The sequence below is a fragment of the Nomascus leucogenys genome, chromosome 15 (genome assembly GCF_006542625.1).
Source record: "Nomascus leucogenys isolate Asia chromosome 15, Asia_NLE_v1, whole genome shotgun sequence".
In the NCBI taxonomy this organism is placed as follows: domain Eukaryota; kingdom Metazoa; phylum Chordata; class Mammalia; order Primates; family Hylobatidae; genus Nomascus; species Nomascus leucogenys.
This window is the reverse complement of record NC_044395.1, coordinates 23,628,561-23,647,176: the sequence shown is the minus strand read 5'-3', so window position 1 is coordinate 23,647,176 and position 18,616 is coordinate 23,628,561. Positions and strand designations below refer to the sequence as shown.

Below are 18,616 nucleotides of genomic sequence, written 5' to 3'. Positions count from 1 at the left end.
CTGACATCAGGCAAGAGTACCAGAGGCACAGCTAAGCTTGAGAACCACTAGATGATACCCACTGGAAGTCCTGAAATGCCACGTGTTGTACAAATCTAGAATGCCTAGGAAGATGTCCAGGAACTCTAACTCTGTTTAGAACTGGGAGGTAGAACCAAAATTAGGTTAAGCAGCAACTGTGAGCAGTTGAAGATGAATGAGAGGAATGTCAGAAAGTACCTAAAAATTGGTTTTTAAAAATTTTTTTCTCTAGAAGAGTTGACAACACTGACTATGTATCAAAAAGACTCTTTTTTAAAAAATGAGAAAGCTCGTTTTGAAACATAGCTATTCAGGTCCTACTTCAAAACATTCTGAATTCTACAGCAGTGGGAGCTGGACAAAGATATTTTTAACCAGCTTCACAATTGATTCTGATGTACTAATAGGATTAGGGACCTCAGCTATACATCATATATTTATGTTTTAGACATAATAAAAAGGCAAACCAATTGTATTAAAGTGACATTAATTGTGATCCCTATTCCTAATTGAAAACATTTTCTTAGAATTTTCATCTCCACCTGCAAGATGCCCATCTCTTAAAAGTCATGTACCCATAACCTAAGTACTATACGCACAGTATCTACTGGCAAATATGGGCTTTTACATACATACATATATACATACATATTATTTTTTAAAAAATAACTCTAAATTTAAAAGGATGGAAAATTCCACTGTTATTCATAAAAGAAATAAGAGATTCCTTGTTTTCATAATAAACTTTTAAGAGAGTTTGTTCCTAATGGAAATTCATTCGTGGGGAATAAAAATCTTCATAGGGAGGGAAAAAGTACCTTCATATATCATCTACATTGAGGATGCAAATTGTAAAGAAACACACACCAAAGGATTTGCATTTAATCAAATCTAGAGCAAGTCATTTCAGAAGCATCACTACCGTGTGCAGAAGGCTTTCCCACCAGGGTCAGGCTGAACTTTCTAGCAAACCAGGACCCCTTACCAAGGAGTGAACACCATTCACAAGAAATTCTGCACTGCTGTTAAGAAGGAAATCCACCAGAAACATCCAGAATGGAGAGTGGTAAGTCAACATCAATTATTGTAATTTAAAAAAACTTTAATCCTAATTTTTATTTTTGATAACACAAAGTCATAACATAAAACAAAGGTTAAGGAGAAATCTCCTAACTCTGGCCTAGAACATATAAAAATACAAAACACAGATCAAGGATTAGCTATTTAGAACTCTTGGTAACATTTTCCTAATTCTAGTTACATTTAATTACTAATTGTTAGATTTTGTTTTGCTTCATAGAGTTTACAAAGATATTCTGAAAGATCAACTCAATTGAACATTATTTTCATAAAATGAGGACTTGAATATCAAAGCATTCTTTTCCAATATATAGTGAAATCTTTTTTTTTTAACAATTTTCAGTAAGCTCTCAACTATAGAGAAAGTGCAGAAGAAGCATTCACATTCATATAGAACCTGAAACATCTCTTATTCATGCATCTTGCTTTAAGCCTTTAAGGCTAAGAAGCAAGGTCATTCTATTTACATATGATAAGGAAGAGTCTGAGCTGTTATTTCATGAATTCTAACTAAATATAGATCTTTCCCCACTTGTTCATCCTGACATACAAATGTGAATGGTCAACAGAGAGCAAAGCCCACCTGTTTGGGAACAAATGTAAGATTGCAAAAGTCAGCACTTTAAATGTTAACAAATGATGACAGAGGGAACATTTCAAAAATGCCTTGTAAAGTACCTTAAAAGAAAAACTAATATTTTTTAAATGCTGCAATTCTTCAAAGTCTGATCTCAAAAGAAGATAGAAAGAGCCCTAAGAGCACCTATCTTTTGCAACATAAAATTGGTTATTAGCTGTGGCAATTTTTAAAAAATAAATTGTATTGTGTATACTTGAGATTCACAGCATGTTATCATATACATACAGATAGTAAAGATGGTTATTATAGCGAAACAGATTAATATATCTATCATATCACCTAGTTACTTTTTTGTGACAAGAGCAGCTAAAATCTACTTATTTAACAAAAATCCCTAATGCACTGCAATGTTATTAACTATAGTCCTTATGTGGTATATTATATCTCTAGACTTCCATCCTACACATTGGCTACTTTGTATTTTCTGATCTACATCTCATTTCCTCCCCCATCTCAATCCTACCTATGGTAACTAGTTTTATTCTTTATATACTTGACCTTTTTTTTCCCTAGGTTCCACATACAAGTGAGATCATGCAATATTTTTCTTTCCACGTCTGGCTTGTTTCACTTAGCATAATGTCCTCCACTTTCAGGCAAGTTGTGGCACATGGCAGGATCTCCTTCTTTTTAAGTCTGAATTTTATATATTCATACACACACACACACACACACACACACACACACAGAGAGAGAGAGAGAGACCATATTACTTTATTCATCCATCAACAGATGGCTGTTTAGGTTGTCTCCGTATCTTGGCTATTGTGAATAATGCTGCAATGAACATGAGAGTGCAGCTATTTTTACAAGGTGTTAATTACACCTTCTTTGGGTATTGGATTCAGCTATGAAGGTACATTGGGAGGAGTTTGTGGATACCTACAGTGTAGGCAAATCAAACTTCAACAAAATCCTAATATGTTAACTGATTTGACCTAGCTACTTTAAAAGTTAGTCTTTATTTCAAGTTTAAGATTTCATAAATTGGCCAAGCGCGGTGGCTCATGCCTGTAATCCCAGCACTTTGGGAGGCTGAGGTGGGCGGATCATGAGGTCAAGAGATCGAAACCATCCTGCCCAACATGATGAAATCCCATCTCTACTAAAAATACAAAAATTGCTTGGCATGGTGGCGGGCACCTGTAGTCCCAGCTACTCGGGAGGCTGAGGCAGGAGAATCACTTGAACCCAGGAGGTGGAGGTTGCGGTGAGCTAAGATCGTGCCACTGCACTCCAGCCTGGTGACAGAGCGAGACTCCACCTAAAAAAAAAAAAAAAACCAAAAACCAAAAAAAAAAAAAACCGATTTCATCATGTGTATTATTTTCTGCTTAATAATTAATATTTTGAATATTTCAAGATTAGTTTATCAGCTTGGAGACTATCGGTGGCCTTTTTTTTTTAGACGGAGTCTCGCTTTGCCGCTCAGGCTGGAGTGCAGTGGCGCGATCTCGGCTCACTGCAAGCTCGGCCTCCCGAGTTCACGCCATTCTCCTGCCTCAGCCTCCCCAGTAGTTGGGTCTACAGGCGCCCACCACCACGCCCAGCTGATTTTTTTGTATTTTTTTTAGTAGAGACGGGGTTTCACCGTGTTAGCCAAGATGGTCTCTATCTGCTGACCTCGTGATCCGCGTGGCCTTTTCTTGTACTCTCCTGGAGGTTTTCCACAATACAACTAACATATCATCTCCCCAGATTAGAAGTGAAACCACTAACCCTGAGCTCCTAGTGGGCGTACGGCTTACTATTCATTCCTAATGGGTATCTGCCTTCCCTTCTGTGAGAGGAGTCTGATCCTGAGTAATGCGGACTGAGCTGGGATAGTGGGGTGAGGGGAGGGATGCCAACACCAGAGCTGGTACCTGAGCCAGACGCTGACCCAACACACTATACTGCCATTGCACTGTCCAGGACCTGATTCTTGGCATTTCCCTGACAGACAGAGAATGGACCAAACATAGATCCATCCACCAATGACCCATTCTGGATTTTAATTCTACTCTGTCTTGAGTGACAGTGTAGCTACATTCTAGGGTCAAGAGGGACTATAATTCGGAGAGACATTCTCTACCATCTTAATTGTGTCATTGTCCATCACATAACTCAGAATATAAATTCTTCATTTCTAAAGTTATGGGATGATTTTGCTTTTTCTTTCTTTTTCTTTGTTTGAACTATCTCTTTATTCCCTCATGGAAAGTCACAAAAACCTGCTTAAAAACATTAAATAATTTAAAAGCAGTAACAGGTACCTCAGAGAATGTCATCAAAAACAGTAAAAATCAGAAGGTGCTTTAAGTGCCATAAGTGTATTTGATATTTAATAACTAAAACGTTTAAAAAGCACCTGCATTTTAAATGACAAATTGATTTCAGAATATGTGTTTGATTTGATGGAGAAAATGTTTAATTTTGAAAAACAATCTTAAGGTAACATCACCATTAAATCTACTATGGACTAAATTCTTTATCATTAAAGTAAATGAGAAGGAGATGACGTGACTGAGACAATTTGTTGCATAGACACAAACACAGTCCTACAGTACAAAAAAACATCTTTTTCCAAATTCTAAAGGATGAGTCGATTCCTATTAAATTTGCTTGTGCTTTCTTTCCGGAAGCACATGTCTTTGTTTTCTCAACAACTGATCTGAATGCAAGTTTGTATCTAGAGTATTTGAATAAAAACTCTTAAGCTCTCCTGGTGTATGCAGGTGTGGATTCTTTAAATAGACACAATGCACAGGGGAAAAAAAATGTTTTGGAGTAGGAATCCTGGTAAAATTTTTAAACTCTAAATATCATTCCTCTCCAAAAAAAAGAAGGTGGGAGGTAGGATAGGTTACGAAACTTTCAGAATTCTCAAAAACATGAAGAATACTCAGCATGATATTTTAAATAATTTGTACCAGTTTCCATTGCTTTGTTCAAATTTACTTTAATTCACCTTTTGTGCTGTTGCAAAATGTAAGCATTCACTTACCTGTACCCCTACTTCAGAGCTTGGTTATCCCATTGGTCCTGGTTTGTTACCACCCAAACTCCCATGAAACCCCAGAGAAAGATTTCACCCTCACATCTTAGGAAACTGCTCTTTCCCATTTTCTAAAGACCTTCACCTTTGCAAACTCCACCGTCTTTCTTACCTTCGTTTTTCTCAACTTCTCTAAGGCATTTCATTTATTTCGTAAGCATTTATTGAGCAACTATTAAATACCAGATACTTGACAACACTGACTGTTCCTTTTTCTCTCTAACCCTCTTTCTTTCATTTTCCTGATGCTACTACTCTGGTATATTCCTACATTTCTGGCCTCTCCTCCCTGCACCCCTCCCTCTTGAAGTACTTCTCCAGCCCCTCTTCCCCTGGGCATCAGAATGGTAGCATTTCCCAAGACTTCAGGCTTGAATTTCTACTCTTCTCTGGCTACAAAGTCTTCCTTGGAGAACTTTACTTTCTTAGCTTCAATTACCATAATTCTAAAGATGCTTCTTAGATGTACAGTTTTTACCAGGTCCAGGTTCTCATATCTCCAGAATATTTTTATTTTGTATTTTATCATGTCACCACAACCTCAAAGTCAACATATTAAAGATACTGCATTCTTCTTCCCCATCAAAACCAACTCTTTCCCCGACCTTCTTGACTTCTCTTATTAATCATAGCGCTGTTTTTTGGGTGTGTGTGTGTGTGTGTGTGTGTGTGTGTGTGTGTGTGTGTGTCTGTGTGTTTTCCCTTGTGTATGTCCTTTCCTTGTCATTTCCAGTATTTCTGGCTAGCCTGTTTTACCATTTCCCATCCTCTCGGTTTCCTCATCCCCAGCCCATTCTAGAATCTACCCTCAGACTGAACTTCCAAAAAATATAAGAGCCATAATACTCTCTGTCCAAAAAATTTAGTGGTTTCCATACCTTACAACATAAACTGTAAATTTTTGCAGCCAAGTTTTTAAGACCTTTAACATGTCCATTATTTTCAACCAAAAACAAATGTTTTCAACAAATATTTACTGAAAGCTTCCTGTGTTCCAGGCACTAGCACTTGGGATGCATGCATGAGTAAAAACAGGCAAAGCCCCCACTTCGTGGAGCTTACATTCTAGCAAGAAGCAGACAGACAATAAACAATAAATGTACTCCATAAGGAAACGATATAGGACATAATAGAGTGGCAAGTGCTGCACAGACAGAAAAACTAGAGTAGAGTAAGGGGATCAGGAATATTTTCTGGGGAGGATGCAACTTGAAATATGTTCTCCTTGAGAAGATGACATTTGAACCAAGACTTGAAGTAGACAAAATCATTTAGCCATGTGGATAATGGGGAAAAGAGTACTCTGGACAGTAGAGACAGCCAGCGCAAAAGTCTTAAGGCAGAAGGGTGCTTGGGGTGCTTCAGAAACGCTGGGGTACAGTAAGCAAGGAGATGAGTCTTAGGAGATGAAACCCTGTTTCAGGGAACAGGGTCATTTAAAGCCATTATGAGGACTTTGGTTCTTCCTGTGAGTGTCATGGTGGACCATTGTAAGGTTTAGAGCAGACCAGTGACACAATTGAACTTGCTTTTTCAAAGGATCATCCTGTCTACTGTGTTGAAACTAGACCAGGGCAGGGTGGAGGTGGAAGCAGGAAAAACAGTTGGAAGGCTGCCGCAGTAATCTACATTACTATAGAAATTGCAGTGGATGGAGCCTGGATATTAGCAGAGGAGTAAAGAAAAGTCAGCAGACTCTGGATGTATTTTGTAGGCAGCACCGTCAGGAATTGCTAAAGAATAGGCTGTGAAAGATGAGAGAGAGGAGCCTAGAATGACTCTACAGCTTCGGGACTGAGTCACTACAAAGACGGGCTGCCATCAACTGAGATAGGAAAAGTTTCAGATAAAACAAATGTGGAAAGGAAGAATGGAGTTCATATTTCGATGCATGGAGTTTGAGATGTCTACTAGACATCCAATCATAGATGGATATCCAAGACTGAAGTCCAGGTCTGGGCTGGAGATACCCATTTGAAACTCGATTACATCTATATGGCATTTAAATCTAGTATCTCCAATTGTACTCATTCCTTACCCCTGCACACGTCTTTTTTGCTTCCTGTCTCTTTGTTCTTGTTCACAGATGCCTGCTGTCTACAAGGCCATTCTCCTTCCTCCTAACCTGTCCACATGCTTCTCAATCCAGCCTAAGTCCCATCCCTTCCCACAAAACTTTCATCAACAATACAAAGTGTACTCTTCCCCCTCCCCTGCTCTTTCACACGTGAATGTCTGATTTCTCTCACTAAAATAAGATCTCTTTGAGGACATCTGCTATATGTTCTAAAGTTATTTTGCATCCCCTGCGGCATATAGCCCCATGCTTTGCACTAAGTCGGTGCCAACTGGTACATAAGACTGATTGTTTTATGACAAAACTTCAGAAGTTTTGATCTGGATATTTGCCATCTCATGAATTTTATTCCTCTATTAATCACCATGTGGTTATTTGTTAAACTTATTTAGAATAGATGTATTTCCCCTAGGCTTTTTGGCATACACATAAAGTATAGATTGCTAATTCAGATTAAAATCATCAATTAAAAAGCACTTTAAAAAGCAAAGCAGAGACAGTCTGCAAATATACAAAGGATCCAGCCTGGACTTCAACTCCCAGGCCCTCCTCCTTCCCAGAGTTGTCTAAGTCCACATCAACCTCAGTCAGTCAGATACTCCCCCTCTTGCTCAACCAGGACTGCGTAGATTAGAGTTGACCACCCCACCCCCACAGGAACCTTCTAAAGGCCTTACTCATATGTATATCTGTGGTTCTCCAATGTCAGAGAGCATCAGAATCACCTGGAAGGCTAGGCACCACCCTAGGGTTTCTGATTCAGTACATTTGGAGTAGGGTCTGAAAATTTGCATTTCTATCAAGTTCCTAGACAATGCTGATGCTGCTGGTCCAGGGATCACATTTGAGAATCACCGATGTATATTCTTTGACTTGTCTGTCTGAATTTGACCCCTGCCTGGTTCTGACCGGTTTTGAATTGCTCTCCTATGCCAGCCTGCTTGATGTGCACTAGAGCTGTCGCAGTCACTGGCCATACCACCACCCCACCCACACCCTGACTTTCTGTATTTCAGTCTCAGAAGTTGGGGGTCAATTTGTGCCCTTGACCTTAATTTCTTTCTGCCTTTTCAAGACCTCCTTCCATCATTCTGTCCCTCTCTTCTAAGCCATTAGTCTTCCCTCTGTCCTGTTCAAGTATTTTCAACTCTCTCCAATTCATAAATGCATAAATAGATATAAGAACATAAGCAAACGTCTCCTTGACACCATAATTCTAAGTATCACTCAATCTCTTGTTTCCCTTTCTCATTCAAACTTCAAGAATAAATAGTCTCCCCTTCCTGTGTCTACCTCCTCCATTGACATTATTGTCTGGCTTCTAGCCACCCCACACTTCTGAGTTATTCTTGGTAAACTCAATGCCAACCACTGAATTGAAAGCAAGAGATGTTTTTCTGTCCTTATCTTCCTGAACTACTCTGTTGCCTCTGATTTTTTTAAATTTCTTTCTTGAAATCTCTTCCCCAGAATTCTAGGATGCTTTATTCCCCTAGTTTTTCCTGTTTCTTCTCCAATTAGTCTTCCCATATCTTCTTCATAGGGTTCTCCTCTCCTCCTCTGACAACCATTCAAATGTCACTGTTCCCCAGGCTTCCATCTTTAATCATTTAGTCCACAGCTTCCAAACCTGTGTGTCAGAAATCAGTGTTACAGGCATTCCAAAGATACTGATCCTCTCAGCTTTTGGAAGTAGCCTGACCTGTTTACCCCAGTATGCCAGGTGCTCATTATTCTTTTCTATGTGTGCCACCATGTGACTCTATCTTTCAATCACTCCCCCAAGGGATTTCATCCTCTTTCTTGGTTTCATTACCATCCACATCACGATGGTTCTGAAACTTATGTACTGAGAGCAATTCCATGGTGGAAACTTGAGATTCACCCTTGAATCTTCTTCTCTCTCATGTTTAAATAATGTTCAAACCTGTCTGATCCTTGCCCTCCCATCCACCACTACTTAGACCCCATCAGCTCTTGCCTGGATTATTCTAGAACCCTCCTGACTGATCTTCCCCCAGCTTTGTGATTCTCAAAACCACTTTCCTTTCAGCTGCCAGAAAAGTCTATCTAAAGTGCAAATCAAACCAACATCATCTCTTTCTTAAAAGCCCCCAATGGCGTATTGCCTACAGGATGCATTCCAAACTCTTCCCTGTACCAGAAACATCATGACTGACCCCTACTCTTTTCCCCAGCCTCACTTCCTCCCACTTCCTTTTTCTGTCCTTGCCTCCAGGACTTTGCCTGTGCTATCTTCCTACCTATTTTGCCATCACCACACACACCCTACCTTGCTTTAAGCCCCAACTCAGGTATCACCTTGCCTTCCCTGAGTCTCTCTCCCCACTGCAAGGAAGTGATGTATTTCTGTTCTTGCACTTAGCACGTTTGCATCACAATTATTTTATTTTAAAGTATTTCTCTCCCCACTAGATAGCCATGTTCTTCTGTGTCCCCAGTTCTGACACACAGAAAACAATCAATAATCGATAAATCAATGTGGCCTTAGGCTTTTCCAAAAGTAGAGCATCACACACAATTCTAGAAGCAACATTTAGATTCCTTTAGAACAGTCATAAGGTCAGTAAGCTTTAGATTTGAGGCTGATTTCAAAGAAGTATTTCAAGCTTCTTTAATTACAGCATATATAGACCAAATCCTGTCAAAATTAGACACAAATGATGATTCAAATAACTTTGTTTTGCTGAAATAAGGCTGCATGTGGCTTTACTTGAATTAAATAATACATTGTCTTGGAACCTAGATTGTTTTTCTTCTTCATTTTGTATCGGTGTTTTGTATGAAGCTTGTTAGTTTTCAAGGAATTTTCACATGTATATCCTATTTTTGCCTTCTAATCCTCTGAAGACAGCTAAGAAGAGGTGATTACACCCATTTTACACATGAGGAAAATGGAACTGAGAGATTATTATTGTTCCAAGCCAGTGACTAATGTGTAACTGTGATTACCAGCAACCTCTTTTCTCCAGTGCACCATACTACCTCTGGTTGTAGCTTTAATTTCTTCCTTTCTTCCTTCCTTTCATTCTTTTTACAATCCAATTTGACTCACAAATCAAATATATTCTAGACTATCTACAAATTCAACCAGATTAGAGAATAATTTTGGTTATATTCTGCCATACACACTGATGCTAAATTCTGTACCAGCTGAATTTGCTGGTAAGCCAGCAACACCTCAACTATAATGTATTTAATTTTAATTAAATGGAAGTTGTCTAACCTACTACAGAACAACAATTATAACAATTATACAGTTAGGAAACATCTTAGAATTCCTCTAGTGGAACCACTAATACGGTGTATAAATGCTTCCTAGAATAGGCCAAACAAAAGGTTCTCTTATTATTTCTTCACCATCCTCAGTAATAAGGTTCTCGCTATCCCTAGAAGCAATGCTGTCAATTTTAGAACCTTGGGGAAACGTTTTTCTCTATAGTCTGTTATCTCTCTGTAATTCCCTCATGGTGAAAACAGCATATTTTTCTGGTTGTTGATACTACAAACTGACCTAAGTCTGCATTCCAGCTCTATTGCTTATAAGCAGCTGTGAGACCTTGCAAATAATTTAGTCCCAGATCTCAGTTTCCTCATCTGTAAAACAGATCAAATGAAGCAATACATGTAAATTGCCAAGCACTACAACATCTTCAGTAAGTGAATATAGTAAGTGCTCAATAAATATTTGTTAAATGAATGAATGATTCCTTATTTATCCTCAGCCTTATTTTGAAGCAGTAACTCCTCATGTTGAATCACCGATTTTCAAAAACAAAACATTTATTTAGTGCAGTAAACCAATAACAAACAACTTTCTTCTTAGGAACATAATCTTCTTAAAACTCCTGTTGACCTGCTCACTCCCATCAGGTATAATAGGGCAGGAATACTGTTATGTTGTAACCTGAATCATACAAATCTAACTTCTACCTCATGTATTTAGAAGCATCATTTCAAGTTGCATCCAATCCTTGGTCTTGTGATTAAAGCATAATTTGTAAACCTTGCCAGAGTAAATCTTGACAAGCCAGAATACAAGGAAGGGACTTTGAAGAGCTGTTGTGTAGATGATGGAAGGGTGTTTCTGTCACTTAGTAGAGCTTAGATGAGTCTCTATCAAAGATCAGGAGACAGGAATCTACTGAAGCTACTCTATCAAAGACACTTCAAATCCAAGAATTCTATCATTCTATCAAGAAAATGACCACAATGATCAACCCCTAAATATGTCCTTTGGGAGGTTAACCTAATGATTCCATCCACATTCGTTGTGACTATTCCATTTGCTTAAGTCCCAGGAGACTACAGCAAACGAGTGTATCAAGGCGTGAGAGTGAAGCACACAGTCAAAGATCTCCTGGCAGAAAAACGATCCAGGCAGACAAGTAACTCAAGACTTAATGTAAGTCCCAATTTAATACATTCTGAGGTGGTTGCAGGTTCTCTCTCCTCTCCCTTTATCCACACACCAATCCCCCACTTCCTGGGTCTGATATTCTCAAAACAAAGCCTTCCTTTAACTGGCACGCAGTATAGAATTACTCCATGACGGACAATCTTTCTCTCACTTAGTGGTGCCAGCATTTACACCTTAACTTACACTCCCTCTACTTCAGTCTCATCCTAGTCTATTTTATGCTGGTTTTCATGCCCTTTTTGAAAGAGTTTTCATGTCTTTGTTCATCTGCTATTGACTATATGCCCTTGGAAACAGAATTCTTATTTCCTCATAACTGGATGTCATGTAAATCACATAAATTATAGTCAATAAATGCTGGTGCTCCTCCTGACTGAGGAGCCTGGTGGAGTGGAGGAACACCAGTAGAGAGGGGCCCTGGCCCTTGCCGGGAACCAGTCATGTGGCCCTGGGAAAGTCACTTTACTCTTCTGGACCCAATATGAAATGAGTTAGGCAAAATGGCCTCTGGGGTCCCTTCCAGCTATAAATATCTCTAATCATGGCATGTCTGTTAGCAGCCAGCAGGCACGCCAGGAGCTCTGTGATCTTACTGGCTGGCTACTGTGGTTCATGGCAATTAAAAGATGGTGTGTCCTGACTTTTTAATTTCCCCAAGCCATGGATTACCAAGGGCTTGGTTGGTGGGAATAATACTCACCTTCATTCACATAATTGTTATTATAAACCCAACAGAGATAACTTAAAAAATATCTTCTCTGCAACATGCAAAATGAGATTTTAAAATCCTAGTAGGAGAGTCTAAAATCCTAGTTCTGAGTCTAAAATCTTTATCTGCCATCCATGTCTTTATAAATAGTTCTACTGTGTACCCCAAATGTTTAAGTAGTTGCACCAGATCTCCAGAAATGATTCTAGAATGGCAATATCATTTGGTTACCAAGATCAATATATAAACACTGATTCTATCAAGTAAAATATAATCACATGAATGTCAGGCATCTGTTGGCACCTGCTGGGTGCAGAGCATGAGAGCAGATGACCAGAAATAAATGAGACAACCATGTCCAGTACGTAGTGCAGGGGCTGATACACAGCGGGTACTGGTTCTTCCAGCATGTCTGCTGAGAATGTTGGCACCATGTTCAACTCTGCTCCAAAATCAAACTCCTGGGACATATTTCAAATGAACATTCAATTTCCTCCCATCCAAGAACAACTTTAATTGCATATTTTATGTTATCCTTTGTGTGTGTGTGTGTGTGTGTGTGTGTGCAGTGGCGTGATCTCGGCTCACTGCAACCGCCGCCTCCCGAGCTCAAGTGATTCAAGCGATTCTCCTGCCACAGCCTCCCAAGCAGCTGGGATTACAGGTGCCTGCCACCACGCCCGGCTAATTTTGTTTTTTGGGTTTTTTTTGTATTTTTAGTAGAGACGGGGTTTCACTATGTTGGCCAGGCTGGTATCAAACTCCTGACCTTGTGATCCAACTGCCTCGGCCTCTCAAAGTGCTGGGATTACACACGTGACCCACCGCACCCAGTCGTTATCCTTTCTTTTAAGCCACCACCTCTCTTCTAGTTAAATAAATGGAGCTTATCTGCTACAGAGAAATCTGAATAATTGGCTCCTTGTCTGCTCCTAGTTCAATGCTTCTCACAGTGCCTGCTCAGAATCACCTGGGGTGTGTGATAAAAATATCAATACAGCAGGGCACAGTGTCTCATGCCTGTAATCCTAGCACTTGGGGAGCTTGAGGCAGGCAGATCACTTGAGGCTAGGAATTCCAGACCAGCCTGGCCAACATGGTGAAACCCCATCTCTACTAAAAATACAGAAATTAGCCGGGTGTAGTGGCTCGTGTCAGTAACGTCAGCTACTCGGGAGGCTGAGGTGGGAGGATCATTTGAACCTGGGAGGCAGAGGTTGCAGTGAGCTGAGTTCATGCTACTGCACTCCAGCCTGGGCAACACAGTGAGACTCTGTCTCAAAAATAGTAATAATAATAAAAATAAAATATCAATCCAAATCTAGTCTCTTGACAGAGAGAGAGAAGGAATTCAGAATCTACTTAAAATGAACCACAGCTTCAAGCGGAAGTCACATGGGTTGCTTGACCACAGTAACTGCAACTAACATGAAACAGCAACTAAATTATGAAAGCTGATGAAAGTTTCAGGCAAACTATCAATTGGAAAGACAAGAGTTACATATAAGGGTAATATCCATCGTCAAGGAACAAACATGGTGCCTGCCCAGGGTGAATGAGTATGTAACTCACACCTTGTATCATTATCAATGCCTATATACAAATGATAAGGCACTATACCAGAGTTATAGAAAAAGAAAAGTTATATTAAATGGCATGAAGGCATATATCCAAATGGTGGACATACTTTTTTCTTTAAAATTTACCTAATATGACTTCTTGCTCAAGATCTGTGACTATCAAGTCACAGATTTTGTTTCCTTTCTTTATTTTTTGGTGAGTTTTTACTTTTTATAAAATGAGACAATCTAGACATAATTAATAATAAGCCATATTATTTTATTTCATTTTAAAATACAGATCCCTGGACCTGTCCCATATCTACTATTATTGGGTTGGAGCCAAGGCACGGTCATTGTGTCATTTTTTTACAAGCTCCTTGGATGGTGCCTTTGCACATCGTTGTTTGAGAACTTTGCCATAGAGCAAAGAGCAAGTGTCTAAGCCTCACATGTCACAGCCAAGGTTTTTATCTCTCTTCAGATAAGAACTTGCTGAGCTCTTGCTATTGACCCAGTGATACTGGGTCTCTTACGGAGAAAGTGGATACAAGAAACATATATAATATATAGTTTGTGCTGTTGAACACCAAATAACCTGGTGGAAAGAAAAAATACTTACACATTTGAAAAATACAAGAACTTAGCAACCAAGCCCTAGACTGAATGCTGAAGACAAAAGACCAGGCAGCATAGTCATGTAATATGAAGACTATAATAACATTTATGTAAGGACAGTTTAAAGTGTACTTTCTCATGTGTTGTTTCATTTGATAGACACACTAACCCTGAGATTGATATTTACACAGTTTCCCAGTTTCCAGATGAGTGCATTGAGAATAAGAGAAGGGAAGTAACTGTTTCAAAGCTGCACAATTTACAAGTAGCAGATGACTCCAATTCCACATTCCTTTTTTTTTTTTTTTTTTTTTTTTTTTTTTTTGTCTGAGACAGAATCCCGCTCTGTCAGCCAGGCTGGAGTGCAGTGGCACAATCTCGGCTCACTGCAACCTCTGCCTCCTGGGCTCAAGCAATTTTCCTGCCTCAGCCTCCCAATTAGCTTGGATTACAGGTGTGTGCCACCATGCCCAGCTAATTTTTGTATTTTTAGTAGAGACGGGGTTTCACCATGTTGGCCAGGCTGGTCTCGAACTCCTGACCTCAGGTAACCCACCCACCGTGGCCTCCCAAAGTGCTGGGATTACAGGCGTGAGCCACCGTGCCCAGCCCACATTCCATATTTAAAGGGAATGGCCAGTGGGGACTAGAACAGAATAATCTCTGATACATGCAAACAAAGGGGTTTTTTAAAAAGAAAATGTACCAGGTAGAGATAAGTTCTAGAACAAAAACAGTACGCACCGGTTCTAACCATGGTATTTATTCTCAGGCATCAAGTGCATAGGTGATATGAACTCATCCTTAACCTCATGTCCCCATCATATTACCCAGCATCTCAACACTACTATCTTACGCTCATCCTCACTTCACTGACTTTTTAAATTCAGATAATTAAATGCATAAAGTCCCAAAATGCACTTATTTGGACTTTAGACATTTGCATGAATTGCCTTTACTGTCCACCTACTGATGTTTCATCCTCTCAACCACTACTCTAGAATATCTATAAATCTCAAGGATATCATATGCATTAGTCACTGACTCTTGAGGACCTATTTCTGTCCCCGTTGCAAATGCAACCCAATAAGAAAGAATCATGGAACATCATGTTATGGGAGACACTGTGGGGCTCTGCTTCGATGGCTCATACTGAGACCACCTCCCCTTTTTCATACCAATGCACTAGGACACAATGATTCTCATATCTCAAGTAAGTTCAGTTAGAGAAGTCATTCATTAGACATGCTCAAAATTTGCAGCTGACAGCATGAGTAATGACCAGTCAGAGGCCCTACCATGTGGTTTACCATAAGCACATTGTGATAGGTTAAAAAAAATGGAGCCCCAAAGATCCCATGTCAAATCCCTGGGACCGGTGAGTTCTGCTTTACATGGCAGAATTTGTGGTTAAATGAAGTATCTTTAGAAGAGGCCCTTACCTGGCATTATTTAGGTGAGTTCTCAGTATAATCACATGTATCCACAAGTATCCTCCCTCACAAGGGGGAGTTTTGAGACAGAAACACACACACAGGGGAGAAGATACACAAAAGAGGAGGAGGCAATGTGACCACTTAAGCAGAAATTGGAGTGATGAGGCCACAGTCATGGAATATCTACCAGCAGCCACCAGAAGCTTGAAAAGGCAAAGGCAAATTCCCCTCTAGAGTGTGGTGGGCATACAGTCCTGCCAACACCTTGATTTTGGACTTCTGGCCTCCAGAATTATGAGAGAATCATTGTTACTAGTTTAAACCCACCCTGTTTGTGATAATTTGTTACAGCGGTCCTAGAAAACTAATACTCACATATTCCTCATATTCTGAAAACTATGTCCCCCCCCGATAGGCATACTTCAGGAAGTATCTATTGGATGCCCAAATTGCTGCTCTTTTGTTTGTGACGACACTGATAAATTTAAACAAGACTCTGTTGATCCATCTTTACTGCAGCTTCCCTCATGAACATCTGTTTTTGATACCATGAAATGGTTTTCACATCTTTGCAGTAGGAACAAGAAAAAATATCCCTTGCACCAAAAGAGACTTTTACCATAGTCTAGAAATTAAAACCACTTCTATACATTTTAGCTACAATTCTGTGGTTTCACAACTATTGCTATGCATGTTTTTTGGGTTTTCTTTGGTTTTTTTTTTGGTTTTTTTTTTTTTTTTTTTTTGAGACGGAGTCTCGCTCTGTCGCCCAGACTGGAGTCCAGTGGCGCCATCTCTGCTCACTGCAAGCTCTGCCTCCCAAGTTCATGCCATTCTCCTGCCTCAGCCTCCCGAGTAGCTGGGACTACAGGCGCCTGACACCACGCCTGGCTAATTTTTTCTGTTTTGTAGTAGAGACGGGGTTTCACCGTGTTAGCCAGGATGGTCTCAATCTCCTGACCTCACAATCCGCCCGCCTTGGCTGCCCAAAGTGCTGGGATTACAGGCGTGGGCCACCATGCCCGGCCGTATGTCTATCTTTAAATAATGGCTTTTCTTTTTTCTTTCTCGAATTTTTCTGTTATTCTTTACCACACTACTAGATCTTCTACCAAGATATATAAATGTGAGCCATTCAGCACCATCTAGTACCAAATACACACACACACACATAATTAAGTTCTGATTGGTGCATTTTTTCAACTACACCATTTCAACTGAGTTCTAAAAAGCTAATCATCGAATTATTTTCAAATAACATCATAAAATTCAATAACCTCTTTAGTATACGTAGGGAAAAAAAGCAATAAGCCTAATAGCCACAATTGTTCAGTTTTGTTTTGAAAGTTGGTGAGTGATTTTCAGACCATTGTTCCTTTTAATCAAGTTTTTCTTAAGCTATCTTATGGATTTATTTATAATTGTTGAATATACATCAGCTGACATGAGGGGGAAAAATGTAAAACTTGCTGTGTGGGAAAAGGAAATCAGCTTGGAATTGAAACTGTTGGGGAGATGGGGAAGTGCCGTGTAGTGTAGGGGAGGTTAAGATTGAGCCTAGGAATCAGAGTTTGGTGTTCAATTTATTTTGTTGATTTGTGGACAAAGTAACAGCTCTCTTGCTCTGCTCATTCATCAAAATGCTATAGCCAGGAACAGTAAGAAAATAGACATGAAAGTTCCTTCAAGTTAATATCCTACATAAACCTAAGGAAAAATAAATGAAGATTTCTGGCTCTGTTTTTAGAAGGTCTGAATTGAGTAAAATGTTAAGGAGAAATATCCCAAGTGAGAAATATATTTGGATAATAACAGCCTTGATTTTTACATGCTCTACATATAGAGACCAAAAGTGAACTATTTCCACACAGCGTGATTCTTGCATGCCAATCTCAAGTGTTTGCTTTTCAAATCAGAATTACAGTTATTTTCTTTCTGTTCATTATCCTAAATTCTTACATTGAAATTATTTCGCTGCTAAAATCTCTACATCAAGGGCATACAGGATAAGGTAATACCGTCAGCTGGGTTTCTCGGTTAATAATCTTTCCTAATTATTTTGGAGGGTTAATATTACAAGCAATAGCTAGAAGTATGACAATAGTACGTATTTGATGGAAAATTTTGGAGGAACAGAAGGTGAATAGGCACCATTTGGTGTGTTTATGACATAGAGCAATTGCCATAAAGTCGGGCAGACTCTACTGTAGAACGGATGTGCACTGTCTATCTTAGTCCCTAAAACTGTCTGTCCTTCCAGCAGGACTGCTAGTTGGACGTTTGTTTAGTTACACATTCAGCTGCTGCTTTGCTATACCAATCATGTGCACAATTCAGTTACCACAAGTGTAAACATTGTGACGTCTAGATCTGTGATTTGCATTTGGATTTCTTGTGAAGTATTAGGAGGAAAAAATACATGCAATTGGAAGTTGTATATTCTATCATCTCCAAGTTTCTTTGATTTCCCTGAAACTTTGGGTAACACATCTCTCCTCCACCAAAAGAGAAGCTGCTCCTTCTTTCATCTGTTTGAACCCCTCCTTCTGGCTGCAAATGGTCTTGGGTAATTCCCTTCTCTTCTCTGATCCTCAGTGTCCCTGTCCATAAAAGCAGAGAGTTGGGCCGTGCGTCTAAGATTTCTCTAGTTTCTGTGTTTATTTTTTTCAGATAAATTTTACTGTGTATAATTGATGTTTGCAACATGACCTTATGGGATACATACATATAGTAAAATTGCCACTATAGTGAAGCAAATTAATATATCCCCTATCTCATCAGGGCCTTGATTTACATATACCGTACAAGTACAGACCAAAATTTAACTATTCCAAGTGGTCTGTTTTTTTCATTCCAACCTCAAGTGTTTGCTTGTCGAATCATTATTACTTACTGGTACTTAGTTACTTTTTGTGGCAAAAGCTGCTAAAATCTACTTATTTAACAAAAATCCCTAACACAATTCAACTTTGTTAACTATAGCCCTCATGTTGTACAC

The 18,616-nt window shown here is 39.4% G+C and overlaps 1 protein-coding gene across 1 annotated transcript in view; it reads left to right on the top strand.

Moving 5' to 3' along the window:
* Positions 1–948: 948 nt before the first annotated feature.
* Positions 949–18,616, top strand: part of C15H11orf53 (chromosome 15 C11orf53 homolog) — a 41,210-nt gene continuing 23,542 nt past the window's right edge. The window contains exons 1-2 of the mRNA XM_003253113.2: positions 949–1,087; positions 11,172–11,281. Of these exons, the coding sequence (XP_003253161.2) occupies positions 1,078–1,087; positions 11,172–11,281 (120 nt within the window). The 5' untranslated portion in view covers positions 949–1,077. The remainder of the gene's footprint in view (positions 1,088–11,171; positions 11,282–18,616) is intronic.